Genomic DNA, 12,918 nt, shown 5'->3' with positions numbered 1-12,918 from the left:
AGCCCAGCCCAGCTTCGACTGTTGAGGGCATTTAGGGAGTGATCTAGCAGATCTCTGTCTCTGCCTTTAAAGTGAAAGGAAGGGAGCCTGTGCGGAGGTCTGGGGCGTGTGCTAGTCGGAGGCGACCAGAGCCTGCGTCCCACGTGGCTCACAAAAACCCAGGGAGGAGCGGCCCCGGAGGCTGCCGCACCCCCTGCGAGGCGTGGCTCGGGCCCCCAGCACAGGGCCTCTGGCCCACGCCGGACGCCGGACGCAGGCACGGTGAGCACCTGCTCTGCCTCGGGCGCCGGGAGCAGCCCCCAGCCGAAAACTACATTTCCCAGTCTCCTTTGCGGCGGGGCGGGCCCGGGGCCGGCTCTCCCCGCTCGGAGGACGGAAGTGCCCTGTCCACTTCCGGGAAAAGGGGCCGCTAGGCCGCGGTGCGAGTTCTCCGGTCTAGGTGCGGGAAGCGCGTCCAGAACGCGGAGGGGGCAGCAGAGCCACGGAGTGGAGAAGGGCTGGGTCCCATGGGGCGCCTGGCTGGGGGCCCAACCCGACGTTTGCGACAGCAACCGGTCCTTACCGTGTTAGGTTAGTGAGGTTCCTGGGTTTGGCAGGGCTGGCGCCGTGGATGGAAGAGGCGTTGTCAGCTCCCGGCTGTTGTCCCTCCCGGGACAGTGCACGTGGGTGCTGTCAGGGCAGCCTCTACTACTCCGGTGGCCGTGGGTGCCGGTGGGCGGAGCTGAGACCTCTGCCTGCATCCCCGGCTCGGATGAGGGCTCAGAGCCCAGCAGTGGGGCTGCGAGGCTGTGAATGACCCAGGCCCCGGGCCCAGCCTGGGAGAGGGCAGCCTGGGAAGGCTCTGGTCCTCCGACACCGCCGCCATCCCTTGGCCTAGGTCAGGGCAGGAAGAGCTGCTTGCTCCCAGCAGGGTCCTAAGCACTCAGTAGGTACCAAACAGGCACCGAGCTTTGGCAGGGGGTGCCGGGCAGTTTGTCCAAGTTCATAAAACCAAGAGATGTTGGAGCCGGGGTGAGGATCCCAGCCCGAGCCTCCAGCCCCATCCGTGTGTCCGCATGTTTTCTGGCGTTCTGCCGATGCTGCGGCACCAGGCAAGGCCTTCGGGCTCCAGTGTTCGTTGTCCCCAGTAGCCCTTAGCCAATGGGAGCAGAGGTGAGGAATACACACCCCTGGGGGGCTTCCCCTACCCCACGGCCACCTGATTCACGACGCCCCCTTTCTCAGCCTCCTTCCCTCCCCGGCCTCCCCATCTCGCGCTGTCTGTACTCAAAGGATCATCTCGGGGGCTGTCTTTGGGGAAACCCAGTCTGAGATACAGAGTATGGTTTGCACGCCTCTGAGCCCTGTGAATCGGCTTCGGGTGGTACCGTGAACGGTTAACGGTCGTGTGCTTACATATAACGTGGAAGGATTGTTCCAGAAATGATAATGTAGAGATACGGCAGAAATTGCGTCGGCGGGGATGGGCTTAGCGCCCGAGGCTGGGGACGGGGCATCTCTGTCCTGGCAGGGGCGTGCACCTGCAGCCTCTGTGTGCCTGCCTCTTGGCCAGGACTGCTCGGAAGCTGAGAGCACGCTGCCCAGTTTGCATTTTCCATCCCGACGCCTGCTTCCTCGTCCGAGCTCAGATTTGACCGGTATGTGTTCTAAGTCATCTGTTTGGGCTGCTGCAGGACCTGGCGCGCAGAGGTTTGGTCATGTATTGTAAACACATCAAGGCTGTCATTAAGTGTGGGAGCTCTGGAATCAGACCCGCTCTCAAGTCCCAGCGCCACACCTTGGGGGACCAAGGGGGTGCTCCTCCCACGCCCTTGTTGCCCTCATCTCTACGCCTGGGTGAGGGGCCCTGGCTGCTGGTAAGAATTAAATGACGGCCGGCGCCGCAGCTCACTAGGCTAATCCTCCGCCTGCGGTGCCGGCACCCCGGATTCTGTCCCGGTTGCTCCTCTTCCAGTCCAGCTCTCTGCTGTGGCCCGGGAGGGCAGTGGAGGATGGCCCAAGTACAGGGGCCCTGCGCCCACATGGGAGACCAGGAGGAAGCACCTGGCTCCTGGCTTTGGATCGGCGCAGCGCGATCCAAAGCGTGGCCTGTCGTAAGTGATTGGAGTTCAGGGACTTCCATCCCAGCCAGGCACGAGGAGTGAACTTGGGGCGACCCTGTATTTCCCGAAGGTCCCCAGGCCCCACGCGTGAACACCGGGCGCAGAAAGATGGCAGCCGCCTGGTGACGTGGAAGCTCTGTGGAAGCTCCTTCGCCATAAGTTCTCAAGGCCTCACACGGTGCCTAGCACACGAGTGACTGGACCGACCGAGCAGCTGCAAGGGGCCAGGGTCCGTGGTGTTGTTGGCGAGTGCCAGGCAGCAGAGGGGACCCCGGGCCCCCTTCAAGTCCTCCCTGCTGGGGGCTCTGGGGGGGCATTCTTCTGTAATCCTCACAGCAACCCAGGAGTGGGCGACACACAGAGCAGTTTGTCCAAAGTCACCCAGGTAATGAGCGTTGTAGGCTCTCCCTGCCCAACCGACCTACACCCCCCGGGCCCGGCGTCCACTCCTTCCCAGAGAAATGAGCTTATTTCAGTCTCTTCCTGACCACAAAGACTCGGCTCTGTCCTCAGAAATATTTGGAAAGTTTTATTTAAATGTTTTGTTGTTCCCTTTGAACCAGCACCAAAGAGAGAATTTTTTTTCTTTTTTTTTTTTTTGCCGTTCCAAACAGGAGAGTCGCTTCAGAGAGGAGCTGGCCCGTATGTTTGCGGCTGGGCGTGGGTGCCCCAGTGGGTGGCTCTTCCAGCCTGGCCCCCCTGGGTTGGACGCCAGTCCCAGGAGGCGGTTTCCTGGGAGCCCTGGGCAGCCTTGGCGGGAGCCTTGGACACCCCTGCGGGGCCGGGGGCTGGGCTTGGGCACAGGGCCATGAGCATGACAGGGCCCGGTGAGTTCCAGAGGGAAGGAGAGGGGAGTGGGAGGTCGGATCCGGAATGTTCCGTGGAGGCCGCAGGGCTTCTGGGCCTGAAGAAGTATATTTGCTAGAAAAATAAGATGCTTTGGGCATTTCTGCAGTCTGTGCTCTCTGCCTGTCCAAGAGAAACCTACCCTGTTGGCCAAAGGGCAGAGGAGAGGGAGGGGAGGCAGGAGGCCAGGCACTGGCCCCGCAGAGGATTCCAGAAGGGAGTGAGCTGGGCAGCAGACTTTGGTTCCTGGGTCCCCTTTCTGGCAGGTGCAGAGGCAGCAGTGGCCTCGGCCTCCCCGCCCCCTGAGGTGTGGGCTGTCGGGCAGTGGGCAGCACCGAGAGAGGAGGCTGCAACTGTCCTGGGCTTGTGGGTGCCCGGGCCTCGGGCCCTCAGAACAGGACGCTCAGGGGGAGGAGGGTCAGCAGGAGGAGCAGGGCGCCCGGGGCAAGGCTGCCGGCAGAGCTGGCCCGGGCACAGTGGTCCAGGTTGGCGCCGATGCAGGCCGCGTAAGCCATCACGTGAGGGATGTAGTTCTGCTCGTGGACACCATGCAGCAGGTGCGCCATGGGGCCCTTGGCGAAGACGGCCACATCCTCCCCGCCGTGGGTCTCATGGCGCAGGGGCACAGCGGACTGGGCCTGGTAGTTGTTGTGAGCTGGGGGTCAGAAGGAAGACGCGCTGAGAGCCTGCCAGGGTCTCCGTCCCCCTGCCTGGCCGGCCCCAGTGCTCCCATTTGATAGAAGGGCCTGCGGCTCAGTGCGGGGAAGGCATTTCCCCCAGGGCCGCGGGATTCAAACCTGAGTCTGCCCGACACAGCAGCCTACACTCTCTACCCCCACACTGAAAAACATGCGTGAAAACGAACTGCGAGTCAGCCGACAGAGAGACTCTGGCCACTGGCAACACCACGGAGGAATCCAGAACAAAGGAGCGTGCACCAGTATGGAACTGGGCTAACTGGGAAGCCTCAGCCGTGGGAGCAGCATACAGCCAGCAGCAGCCACAGTGTAACACACCCAGCACCTGCACCTGCCTGCACCATGCGCAGCTCTCAGAGCCCCGTGTGGGGGTGGCGGGAGGGGCTGAGCGTTATGTGCCCTCACTGTGACGTTCAGTTGTGGCTGTTTGGACCCAAGTCCTGGCCGCTGACCAGTAGCTTACACTCTAACCCCAGGCTCCTCCGCGAGGGGCGCCCGCCCCCTCCCAGCCCTGGTCTGGGCGCTCTCACCGTAGTCCACCATGGAGACGTTCTCTCGCTCGCCGCCGACCACCTTGTAGCCTGGCCCGTTGCCATACAGGATGGCAGTGAAGGGTTTCTTGTCCGTGTCGCTCACCATGGGGGCCAGGCCTGCACAGGGACGGAGCACAGGGAATCCAGCCCCAGCCCCCAGCCTGGGCACTCGCTGTGCTTCCCCCTCCCTCCCACCACCCACTCCTCTTCTCTTCTCTTCCACCCACTGAGCCAGCCGCCCCCCACCCCTGCACACACACTCACTTCATCCCCTTATCTTCTCTTCCTCCCACCCACTGTCCATGGAGCCAGCCCCCTCTGCCCACAGCTCACTCTACCCCTCATCTCTTCTCCCACCCACTGTCCATGGAGCCAGCCCCCTCTGCCCACAGCTCACTCCATCCCTCATCTCTTCTCCCACCCACTGTCCATGGAGCCAGCCCCCCCTGCCCACAGCTCACTCTACCCCTCATCTCTTCTCCCACCCACTGTCCATGGGGCCAGCCCCCCACGCCCATGCACACAGCTCACTCCATCCCTCATCCCGTGTCCTCCCACCCACCCATTGCCAGCACCTTTCCCCCCCTGCTCTGTTACTGAGCAGGTGCCTGGGGCTTGCTCCTCCCACCCACTCATGCACCCAGATGGGCAGACAGAGACCCTGGGCATGCCCCGTGTCCCTGCCAAAGGAAGCCCGCTTACCAAAGATGGAGTTGCCACGGGGCGTGTATCCTCCGAAGGTGAACACGTGGGAGTGGTCAGCGGTGACCACGGTCAGGGTGTCTTCCAGAGAGGTCATGGTGCCGGCCTTTCCGATGGCCCGGTCCATCTCCACGGCCTCATGTAGTGCCTGCTTGGCCTTGCCCTCATGGTGTCCGTGGTCAATCCTGCCTCCTTGGGACACCAAGGCCTCGGTGAGCGGGGGAGGGGGAGCCGTGCATCCCCCAGCCCCATGGCCCTCCCTGGGCTAACCGTTCTGTGACAGAGAAGGATGGTACCCTCTGCCAGGAGCTGCTCTGGGCCCGCCCCACACCTGCCACCCTCCGGCAGCCACACAGCCGCCACAGGGACCAGAGAGGGAGCAGTCAGGGCCAAAGCACACGCGTGGGAGGCGGACTGGAAGGCAGGTGTGACTCCCTCGGAAGCCCCTGGTTTTCCATGAGCCCTCAGTGCCTGGGTGGGGTCTGCAGGCTTCTGCAAGTGCCATGCCACCTCCCCCGTGGTGAGGGCAGGGGCCTGGCTTCAAGCTTGGCCTAGTGGCTGGGGCAGGGTGACCTTAGGGAATGCTGCCTGGCTGGACACGCCCAGCTCCAAGGGTCCTGAGCCTGGGCGCCAGGCCGCCTGTCTTCCCACCAGCCTGTGTCTGGCCGACGGCCGCCCGGCCGGGCGGGGCCTCCCTTTGTTGTGGCTGCGGGAGCAGCTGGCCTGGTGGGCCCGGCCTGGCCCTGCTCCCAGGGGAGCCCATGCTCACCGCCGCTGGTTCCTGGCTGGTTCCTCGGCAGCACAGGCCTGTTTAGGGCCAGGCCGAGACCACGCAGCTTGTTTGGCAAGAAAGCAGCCAAGCTGGGCTGGTGGCTGCTGGCCCCCGGAAGGTGGAGGGGCCCAAGTACATAAGTGCACGCGGTGAGGGTGCATGTGCAGGTGTGCCCACATGTGTGCGTGTACACGCAGATCTCAGCAAGGCAGCACGAGGGACCACGGAGGCCCGGCATTGCAACTCAGAACCCTGATGGCTTCCTCATCCTTCCTGTGACTGCCGGGCCATTGTGTAATCATAAGAATGATAAGCAGAGAAACACGGAGGATGTATTCTCTGCTGGGTCCTGGTCCAAGTACTTCGTGTCTCTGAACGCACTGCAGGCTGATCGCCCTCCCCCGGGAGGGGATGATTTTTGGCCTCGTTTTTTACAGAAATGTACAGGTACGGTCACACGGCCAGCAGGGGGCAGCACCAGGACAAGAACGGAAGCCGGGCTGCAAGCCCAGACAGCACTGAGAACAACTGGGAATGCAGGCTGTGCCGGGCAGGCCAGGTAGGCCAGGACCCTCTGAGGAGAGAGGTCTCAGAGACTCCCCGGAAGGAGGAAGCTGCCTCCTCTCTCAGGAAGCCTTCCTGGACTGCATTGCTGACCTGCCACAGCGCCCTCCCCCAACCCCCAAACCCATCCTCTCCAAGGGGATGGTTTCCCGAAGCTCCTTCCCAGCATGGGCGCCCTACCTTCCACCAGCAGGAAGAAGCCTCGGGGGTTCTTCTTCAGGATCTTGATGGCCACCTCCACCATCTCGGAGAGCGACGGGTCGGTGACGTTGTTCCTGTTCAGCTCGTACTGCATGTCCCCCGGCTCAAAGAGACCTGAGGGCGGCACCAGGCGACAGGCCTGCTGATGGCCCCGAGGCACCCCCGTGAACACAGGTTCACCACCTCCAACTCAGGGGTGGAGTGGGGCCTATCTGGTGGCTCTTTGGGGCCCACAATTCCTTTCATCTTCACAACCAGAACCACAATGGGGGAGGGGGATCACTATGCCCATTTTTCAGACCAGGAAAACCGAGGCTCCTTAGGGCTCGATAACCTTGCCATTCTTAATTAGGATTCAAGTCCGTGACTATACCTGGAGCATGGAGGGCCCAGGACATGGCACTGTGGCCTGGACTCCACGGGGCAGCTGGGGCATGTGTACCATCACAGGTTGCAGCTGGAGGGCACGGCGGGCTGCACGGTGAAGCAGCCGGGGGTTGGCGTCAAGCCCCTTCTGCCTCCTGATCTCGGGTTTCTCCCTCGTGCATAGCAGAGCGACGTAGCCCCTGCCCCTGTCATCAGCTCTGTGTCTCGGTGTTTCGGGCTCTGGGCATCTTCCCAGAACACCTCGCCCTCCCATGAGCGAGTGGGCGTGCAGCCAGACAGCAGCTCCAGCAAACAGAGGGCCACGCACAGTCCTGAGCGCTCAGGAGTCACGAGGAGCCAGCCTCCAAGACGGCACCAATAGCCACACCTCCCGGAAGTCACGCCCACAGGGGCGAGGGGAGCCCTGCTACTCCTGGGGAAGACGGCCCAGAAGGGTGCCAGGAGGTTTCCAGGGCCAGGGCTCTGGCTCGGGCCTGGCACCCTCTGGGGTCTCTGGGGGAAGCCAGCCAACAACAGAGGCCACCCTGCTGGCCACGGGAGCAGCCGAGCCGCAGCCCCGGGCAGGTCTATAGATGATTGCGACCTTGTGAGACCCAGCCACCTCCTGACCCGAGAAACGCCGACTGATAAACATTTCCTCTTGCTTAAACTGCTTCCAGACGCCTCGTTCCACAGCGATCTTAATAACGGACCACTGAATGGGCACGACAGCCCCAGGCAGACGCTGCCACCACGCCCGTTGATAAGACACGTCACCCCCCTTCCTAGAAGAAGAAACTGAGGCACCCGCAGGGGAGGCCCTTGCCCAAGGTCACATGGCGTAGGGTGGCCGAGCGGGACCAAACCCGGCCTTGGGTCATCTGACCCACATGTGGCACTCGGGCTGCATGGGCACCTGCACAGCCCCACTTGGCCCACAGCTGGTGCCGAGGGTGCGCCAGGCCACCCAGGTGAGCAGAGAGCTGGGTGTGTGTGTGTGGGGGTCCCCTCCTGCTCCACTGACCCCGCCAGGACCCAGAGCTGTGCCCTTGGCAGATTCTGCTCACAGTGGCAGGTGGGAGAGGCCCTGGCCCTCCACCTGGTGGCAGCGTTCAGGATCCTGCTCCACCAAGCCTCCTGGGTCCAGACTTGGTCTGGGGGCCTGCCTGCTTCACCTTCCCCCAGGAGGGACGACCGCCTGTTGGGACTGATAGCGACAACCCAGCTGGTTCCAGCCTGGGGGCCACACAGCAGAGCCGACTCCAGGTCCCCACTCTATAGCACAGGAGCCTGTAAGTCCCAGATCCCAGGCAGGGTGAGGCTTGCCCGGGTCAGGCCATTTTGGGCTGTGTCCCAAGCTGCAGGCCACACCCCTCTGAGCTTCCGGTTCTTGGGTTTCTCCTCGTGCCTGATGGGGCTGGGCTGGGGCTGGGGCCCATGCCAGCCTCATCCCATGAACCAGAACCCCCCTCCTCGCCCTTCCCAGGCCCTTGGAGTCTGAGAGCAAAGGCCCCTACATGGCCACTGGGCACTCCACCCCCTTCACTTACCCAAGAGGTAGTCCACAGTGTAGGGGTCAAGGGCCAGGAGTTCGGTGCGGTTCCAGACAAAGTGGGAGTGCTAGGAGGAAGGGCCTGTGTCAGCACCTGTAGGGGCCGGGGGACCCGCCCCCGCGGACTCCGAGGCTGGGGCGCTCGACTGTTTCCTCCTGCCATTTCAGATGCTCCCCCCACTCCCGCCGACATGCCTGACCTTCAGAAATGACAAAAACAAGGGCAGTTACGAGGCCTAACGCAGCCAGGGCCTGAGCTGCCCGGGGTCAGGGAGGAGGGTGCCAGGCAGGTGGACTGCGGGGCGAAGAGGCAGGTGCAGGTGTCCAGGGCTGCCCGCTGTGGGTGCGAGCCGTGAGTCGGGCTGTGGGGAGCCGGGGAAGGAGCAAAGCCCCAGCTCTGGCTTGGCGGCTCCATCTAGGAGGGGGGATAAAGGAGGAGCTGCTTCCCCCGAGGCAGGACCATCAGGGGCGAGGCTGGCGGGCAGGCCATCCCGCCCGGCGCTGGACTGCAGGTCCCAGCACTGCCATGAACCAACTGTGTGTCCTCTAGGGAGCCCCTCGTCCTCTCTGGCAAAGGCCTTGGCATCAGAGGTTTACACACATCAGGGGCTGCTGGAGAAGGGGCAGGGGGAGCTAAGCAAGTGGGGTCCACCCCCAGCCCTGGTTCCCTGAGGCAGCTTTCCTATTCCCCAGCCCATTTTACAGATGAGGGCACTGAGGCGCGTGTGAGGCACAGCCACTCCCACGCGGTAAAGAGGGAACCGACCCCAGATCCTACTCTTGGGGCACCTTTTCTAGGAATGTGCGATCTAGGTGGGCCCAAAGGCGCTACACCACCTGGCCGGCTCAGGGCTGTGGACTGGGCCCCTTCTCCCGACCTGACTCCCAGGGTAAGCACCCTGCCTAGGTAGAAAGGGCCAGGCTCTGGCCTCACGTTCCACGAGGAGAAACTGAGGCCGGGCAGGGACTGTCTCTGCCCAGGCCGGGAAGGGGCCCTGGGCTGGCCTGAGCTGACTCACAGGGAATGGAGTGGGTTCAGAGCCGCCCAGTCCCACGCCTCCCCCGACCCCGGCCCCCGCCTCCCTCTTGGCCCAGCCTCATCCCACAAGGCCTGGGGGGGGGGGGGGGGGCCGCCCTGGAACCCTGAGAAACCCAAGCCCAGAGTGACATCAAAGTGGCTGCCAGGCTGCTCCCCACTGTCTTCAGCAGACCACAGTCATTTCCAGACCCCAGCGGCCCCGGGCCCGGCCGCAGCGCAGATTTAAAGGGCCAGAGGCTGCTCCAGAGAGCCACAGCTTGGGGCCCTTCCCAAGCCCCCTCCTCTCATCCCCAGCCCTCTCGCTTCCCCAGGCCAAGGGGGACGCCCTGTGGGGCTTCTCACCTGGCTCCTTTGCTCCCAGGCCTTCTGGGACCCCTCCGTGTGGCCGCCCCACGCCCTCCTCTACTCCTTCGGAGCTGGGAGCTCTTCGGCCCCTCCCTGTGGTCTGTCCCCTCTGGGTGCCTGCAGGTCCCAAGTTTCCCACCATCGAGTCCGTAGCGTTCTCTGGTCCTTGACCATCTGACTCATGCTTTGTGCCGCAGGCCCCTCCTGGGGCCCACACACGTGGGCGCGCAGTGTGGCTGTTTCCACGAGGGTCTTCCTGGGCCCAGCGGCCTCCCAGGGTAGGGAACTCCTGGATTCCCTACCTGGTGCCATTCATCCCTCTGTTGGACCACTCAAGGCTCCCATTTGACAGAGGGGAACATGAAGGCCCAGAGAGCATCACGCAGCCCCACCGCACTGCAGGCCACCTCTGGACCTGAGCCTGCTACCTTGTGCCTGGGCTTGAAGCTCCTCCAGATGTCCACGAGGTCCAGGCCATCCAGTCTCGTGCCCCTGGCCTTCTCGTCGACCTCATACTCCACGTCGGTTCTATTTTTGGGATACATATATTTGCGGCCGCCACCCATGATCACCTGTAGGGGACAGAGCCATCAGGACACCAGGGTTCCAGGCCATCCTCTGGCTCGGTGGCCGAAGCCTGGGCCCCTGGACTTGGGCACCCAGAGTGCTCCACGGATACTGTCCCAGCTGGCTGGGTCCTGGGCTCAGGCCTCTCTCAGCCTCCAGTGTTCAGCTGGGGGACGTGAGATCGGGTCTAAGGGGACCGTGGACTAGGGCTTCTGGGTGAAACATCCAAGCTGCTGCTCACCTGCCCTCCCTGGCTTTCTGGGAGCCTGACCCCTAAGTCCCCCCTGGAGAGGAACAAGACACTTAGAGGCTGCCAGGCACTGAGCACTTAAGATGCACGAGCCCACGCGACCTGGTACTGGAACCACAGGGCCATGTGTGCCACGTGGGTCCCAGATACAGAAATGACACAGAATCGTGACTTCATGCCCCCAAGGCTGCACTGTCAGTGAGGGCAGAGCCAGCATCTGAGCCCTTGGCTACTTGGAATCTGGCTCCAGGGCCTGCTGCATCCAAGGTGCCAGGACGGGGGCTCCAGGAGCCTCGTCTCCCACAGAGAAAGGCAGGATGCACTGGGAGAGGCCCCAGCCGGGAGGTCTCTGGGGCAGCCCAGCTGGGAGCCAGCCGGCCGCAGCCTGGGCAAACAGTGGGGCTGGCCCCACGGCTGTGTAGTCACTGCCGGGCTAATTTTACCCAGCGCGGCTGCTGTGTGCGGCAGACGGACGCGGGACTGTTTGTTTTCCTTGGGAGCCCATGTTTGAAGTCCTGACTATTTTTAAAATGGGGGCCAAGAGCATAACAGACGCCGCCCGTGGTGAGCACCACACCGGTGTCCTTCTGTCACCGCGGGCGCCAGCCCAGGCCACTGCCCCTGGCTGACACCTTGGGAAAGCAGAGCCCATCTGAGGCTGGCCCGGATTCCCCATTCCATTCCCAGACCCCTTTTCTACTTTGCTCTCTTGGAGCCTAGGTTGTATGGGGAAGATGGGGAGCCAGGTGGCCAGGCCCACGGTCGGGGGGGCGGCAGGTGCCTTAGCACTAGCCTGGACGCTGGGCCCCTGGGAAGCCTTACAGATGAGACATGGGTTTGAGTCCTGATTCCGGTGCTCATTGGCCAAGGCCATGTCACCCAACCATGCTGAACCTCAATGTTCTGATCTATAAAATGGGAGCTGCCCCTCCCCCTGCCCCAGGCCAGGCCTGTCACAGGAGTCGCTGCAGGGTCCAGCGTGGTCCCCAGCACCCCCGGGGAAGGCTTCCAGGGGGCGGTACTCGTGCTGCCAGGCCTCACTCCCAGCCACAACCAGGCGCTCTGGGGGCGGGGCAGGCTGTGAGGGGAAGGCGCGAGAGACCCCAGGCCACGGGACCGTGTCTCCCAGCATTCCCACAGAACCTGACCCCTGGGCATTTTCCAGTGGAAAACGAAGGCCCCAGGCTTCCCGCCCCTAGCAGGACCTGCACCCGGGCTCATTAAACTTCCAAATAACAGACTGGCATCGGGCTTTGGGCTTTGGGTTTGTGTCTTTCTTCTTTTTTTAAGCAAAAGATATTTATTTTTAGGGGCATCAAGATTTCTCTTTCATGTACAGTTGGGGGGCTGGGGGCTTGTGGGGCGGTGGGCTGGAGAGGCAGAGGGAGCTGGGAGAGAAGAGGAAGAGAGAGCAGGGAGGAGTGGGATGGTCCCACCCGGGTCTACCCTCTCCCTGCTCAGCTCGCGCTCCCCACGCCCCCCGTGGACACCCTCCCCCAGCCTGAACTGTGGTCCCTCTGTCCCTGAAGCGCCTGACCCCGTCTCGGGCTGGCCCCGCCAAGCTCGGCAAGCACAGCCCGTAATTACAGACTGTGTGTGCACAAATGTTTCCCCATCCATGACCTCAGCACGGCCTCCAACAGCCTGGGCCGAGGCAGCTGGGGAAACCGAGGCCCAGGGAGGGGACTGGCCCCAGGCTGGTGGCTGCCCCCGAAGAAGGGTCCGCAGGTCCACTTGTCCTGAAGTGGGGTGCTGCGGCCACTGCTTGGAAAAGGGGTTCGCAGAGGCACCAGTGGCACCTGGAAACTCAGGGGGACAGCAGACAGGTGAGTCTGTCCAGGAGCCAGGAGAAACAGGTGAAGGGTGGCTGGGACGGGGGGCTTTCTCTGAGCCTCGCTGAACCCCCATCCCAGGCTCAGCCCCTCCCCCCAGTAGATGACAGAAGCCAGAGCTCTCACTGAGGAGCACAGAGACGTGCTGTCTGCACCCCAGGCCTGCTCAGGGGGAAGTGCGTGTTCTGGGCCATAGGACGTGGAGTTCACACGGAAACGCTACCGTTTTTCTGGGCACTTCCCTACAGGGATTACTTTATTTGCTTCTTGCAATCTGAGCTCTGTGAGGGAGACACAGTCCACAGAGGGAGGACTCAGAGAGGCTAAGCAGCTGACCCGAGGTCACACAGCTAGCAAAAGCCTGGGCGAGGGCAGGAACCCAGGAATTTTCATCCAGTGAGCCTGCGCTAACCACTGCACCTGCCAGCTCTCTTTGAACCTGCTGCTGAACGTACAGACGCATGCCTTTCTGTGCACGCGTGAACACGCAGGGCAGGCACTCCCCTTGCTCAGCCACTGTGCAGCCCATCTCCTGGGGGGTGGGGGGCA

At 63.1% G+C, this 12,918-nt stretch overlaps 1 protein-coding gene across 3 annotated transcripts in view; it reads right to left on the bottom strand.

Moving 5' to 3' along the window:
- Positions 1–2,616: 2,616 nt before the first annotated feature.
- Positions 2,617–12,918, bottom strand: part of ALPL (alkaline phosphatase, biomineralization associated) — a 55,483-nt gene continuing 45,181 nt past the window's right edge. For all 3 annotated transcript variants that reach the window (XM_062193142.1, XM_062193144.1, XM_062193145.1), the window contains 6 exons: positions 10,149–10,292; positions 8,335–8,404; positions 6,398–6,532; positions 4,882–5,073; positions 4,177–4,296; positions 2,617–3,603 (listed from right to left, as the gene is read on the bottom strand). In XM_062193142.1, the coding sequence (XP_062049126.1) occupies positions 3,338–3,603; positions 4,177–4,296; positions 4,882–5,073; positions 6,398–6,532; positions 8,335–8,404; positions 10,149–10,292 (927 nt within the window). In that variant the 3' untranslated portion in view covers positions 2,617–3,337. The remainder of the gene's footprint in view (positions 3,604–4,176; positions 4,297–4,881; positions 5,074–6,397; positions 6,533–8,334; positions 8,405–10,148; positions 10,293–12,918) is intronic.

This window comes from Lepus europaeus, chromosome 5, assembly GCF_033115175.1.
Source record: "Lepus europaeus isolate LE1 chromosome 5, mLepTim1.pri, whole genome shotgun sequence".
NCBI lineage: Eukaryota > Metazoa > Chordata > Mammalia > Lagomorpha > Leporidae > Lepus > Lepus europaeus.
This window is presented reverse-complemented; position numbering and strand designations above follow the sequence as displayed.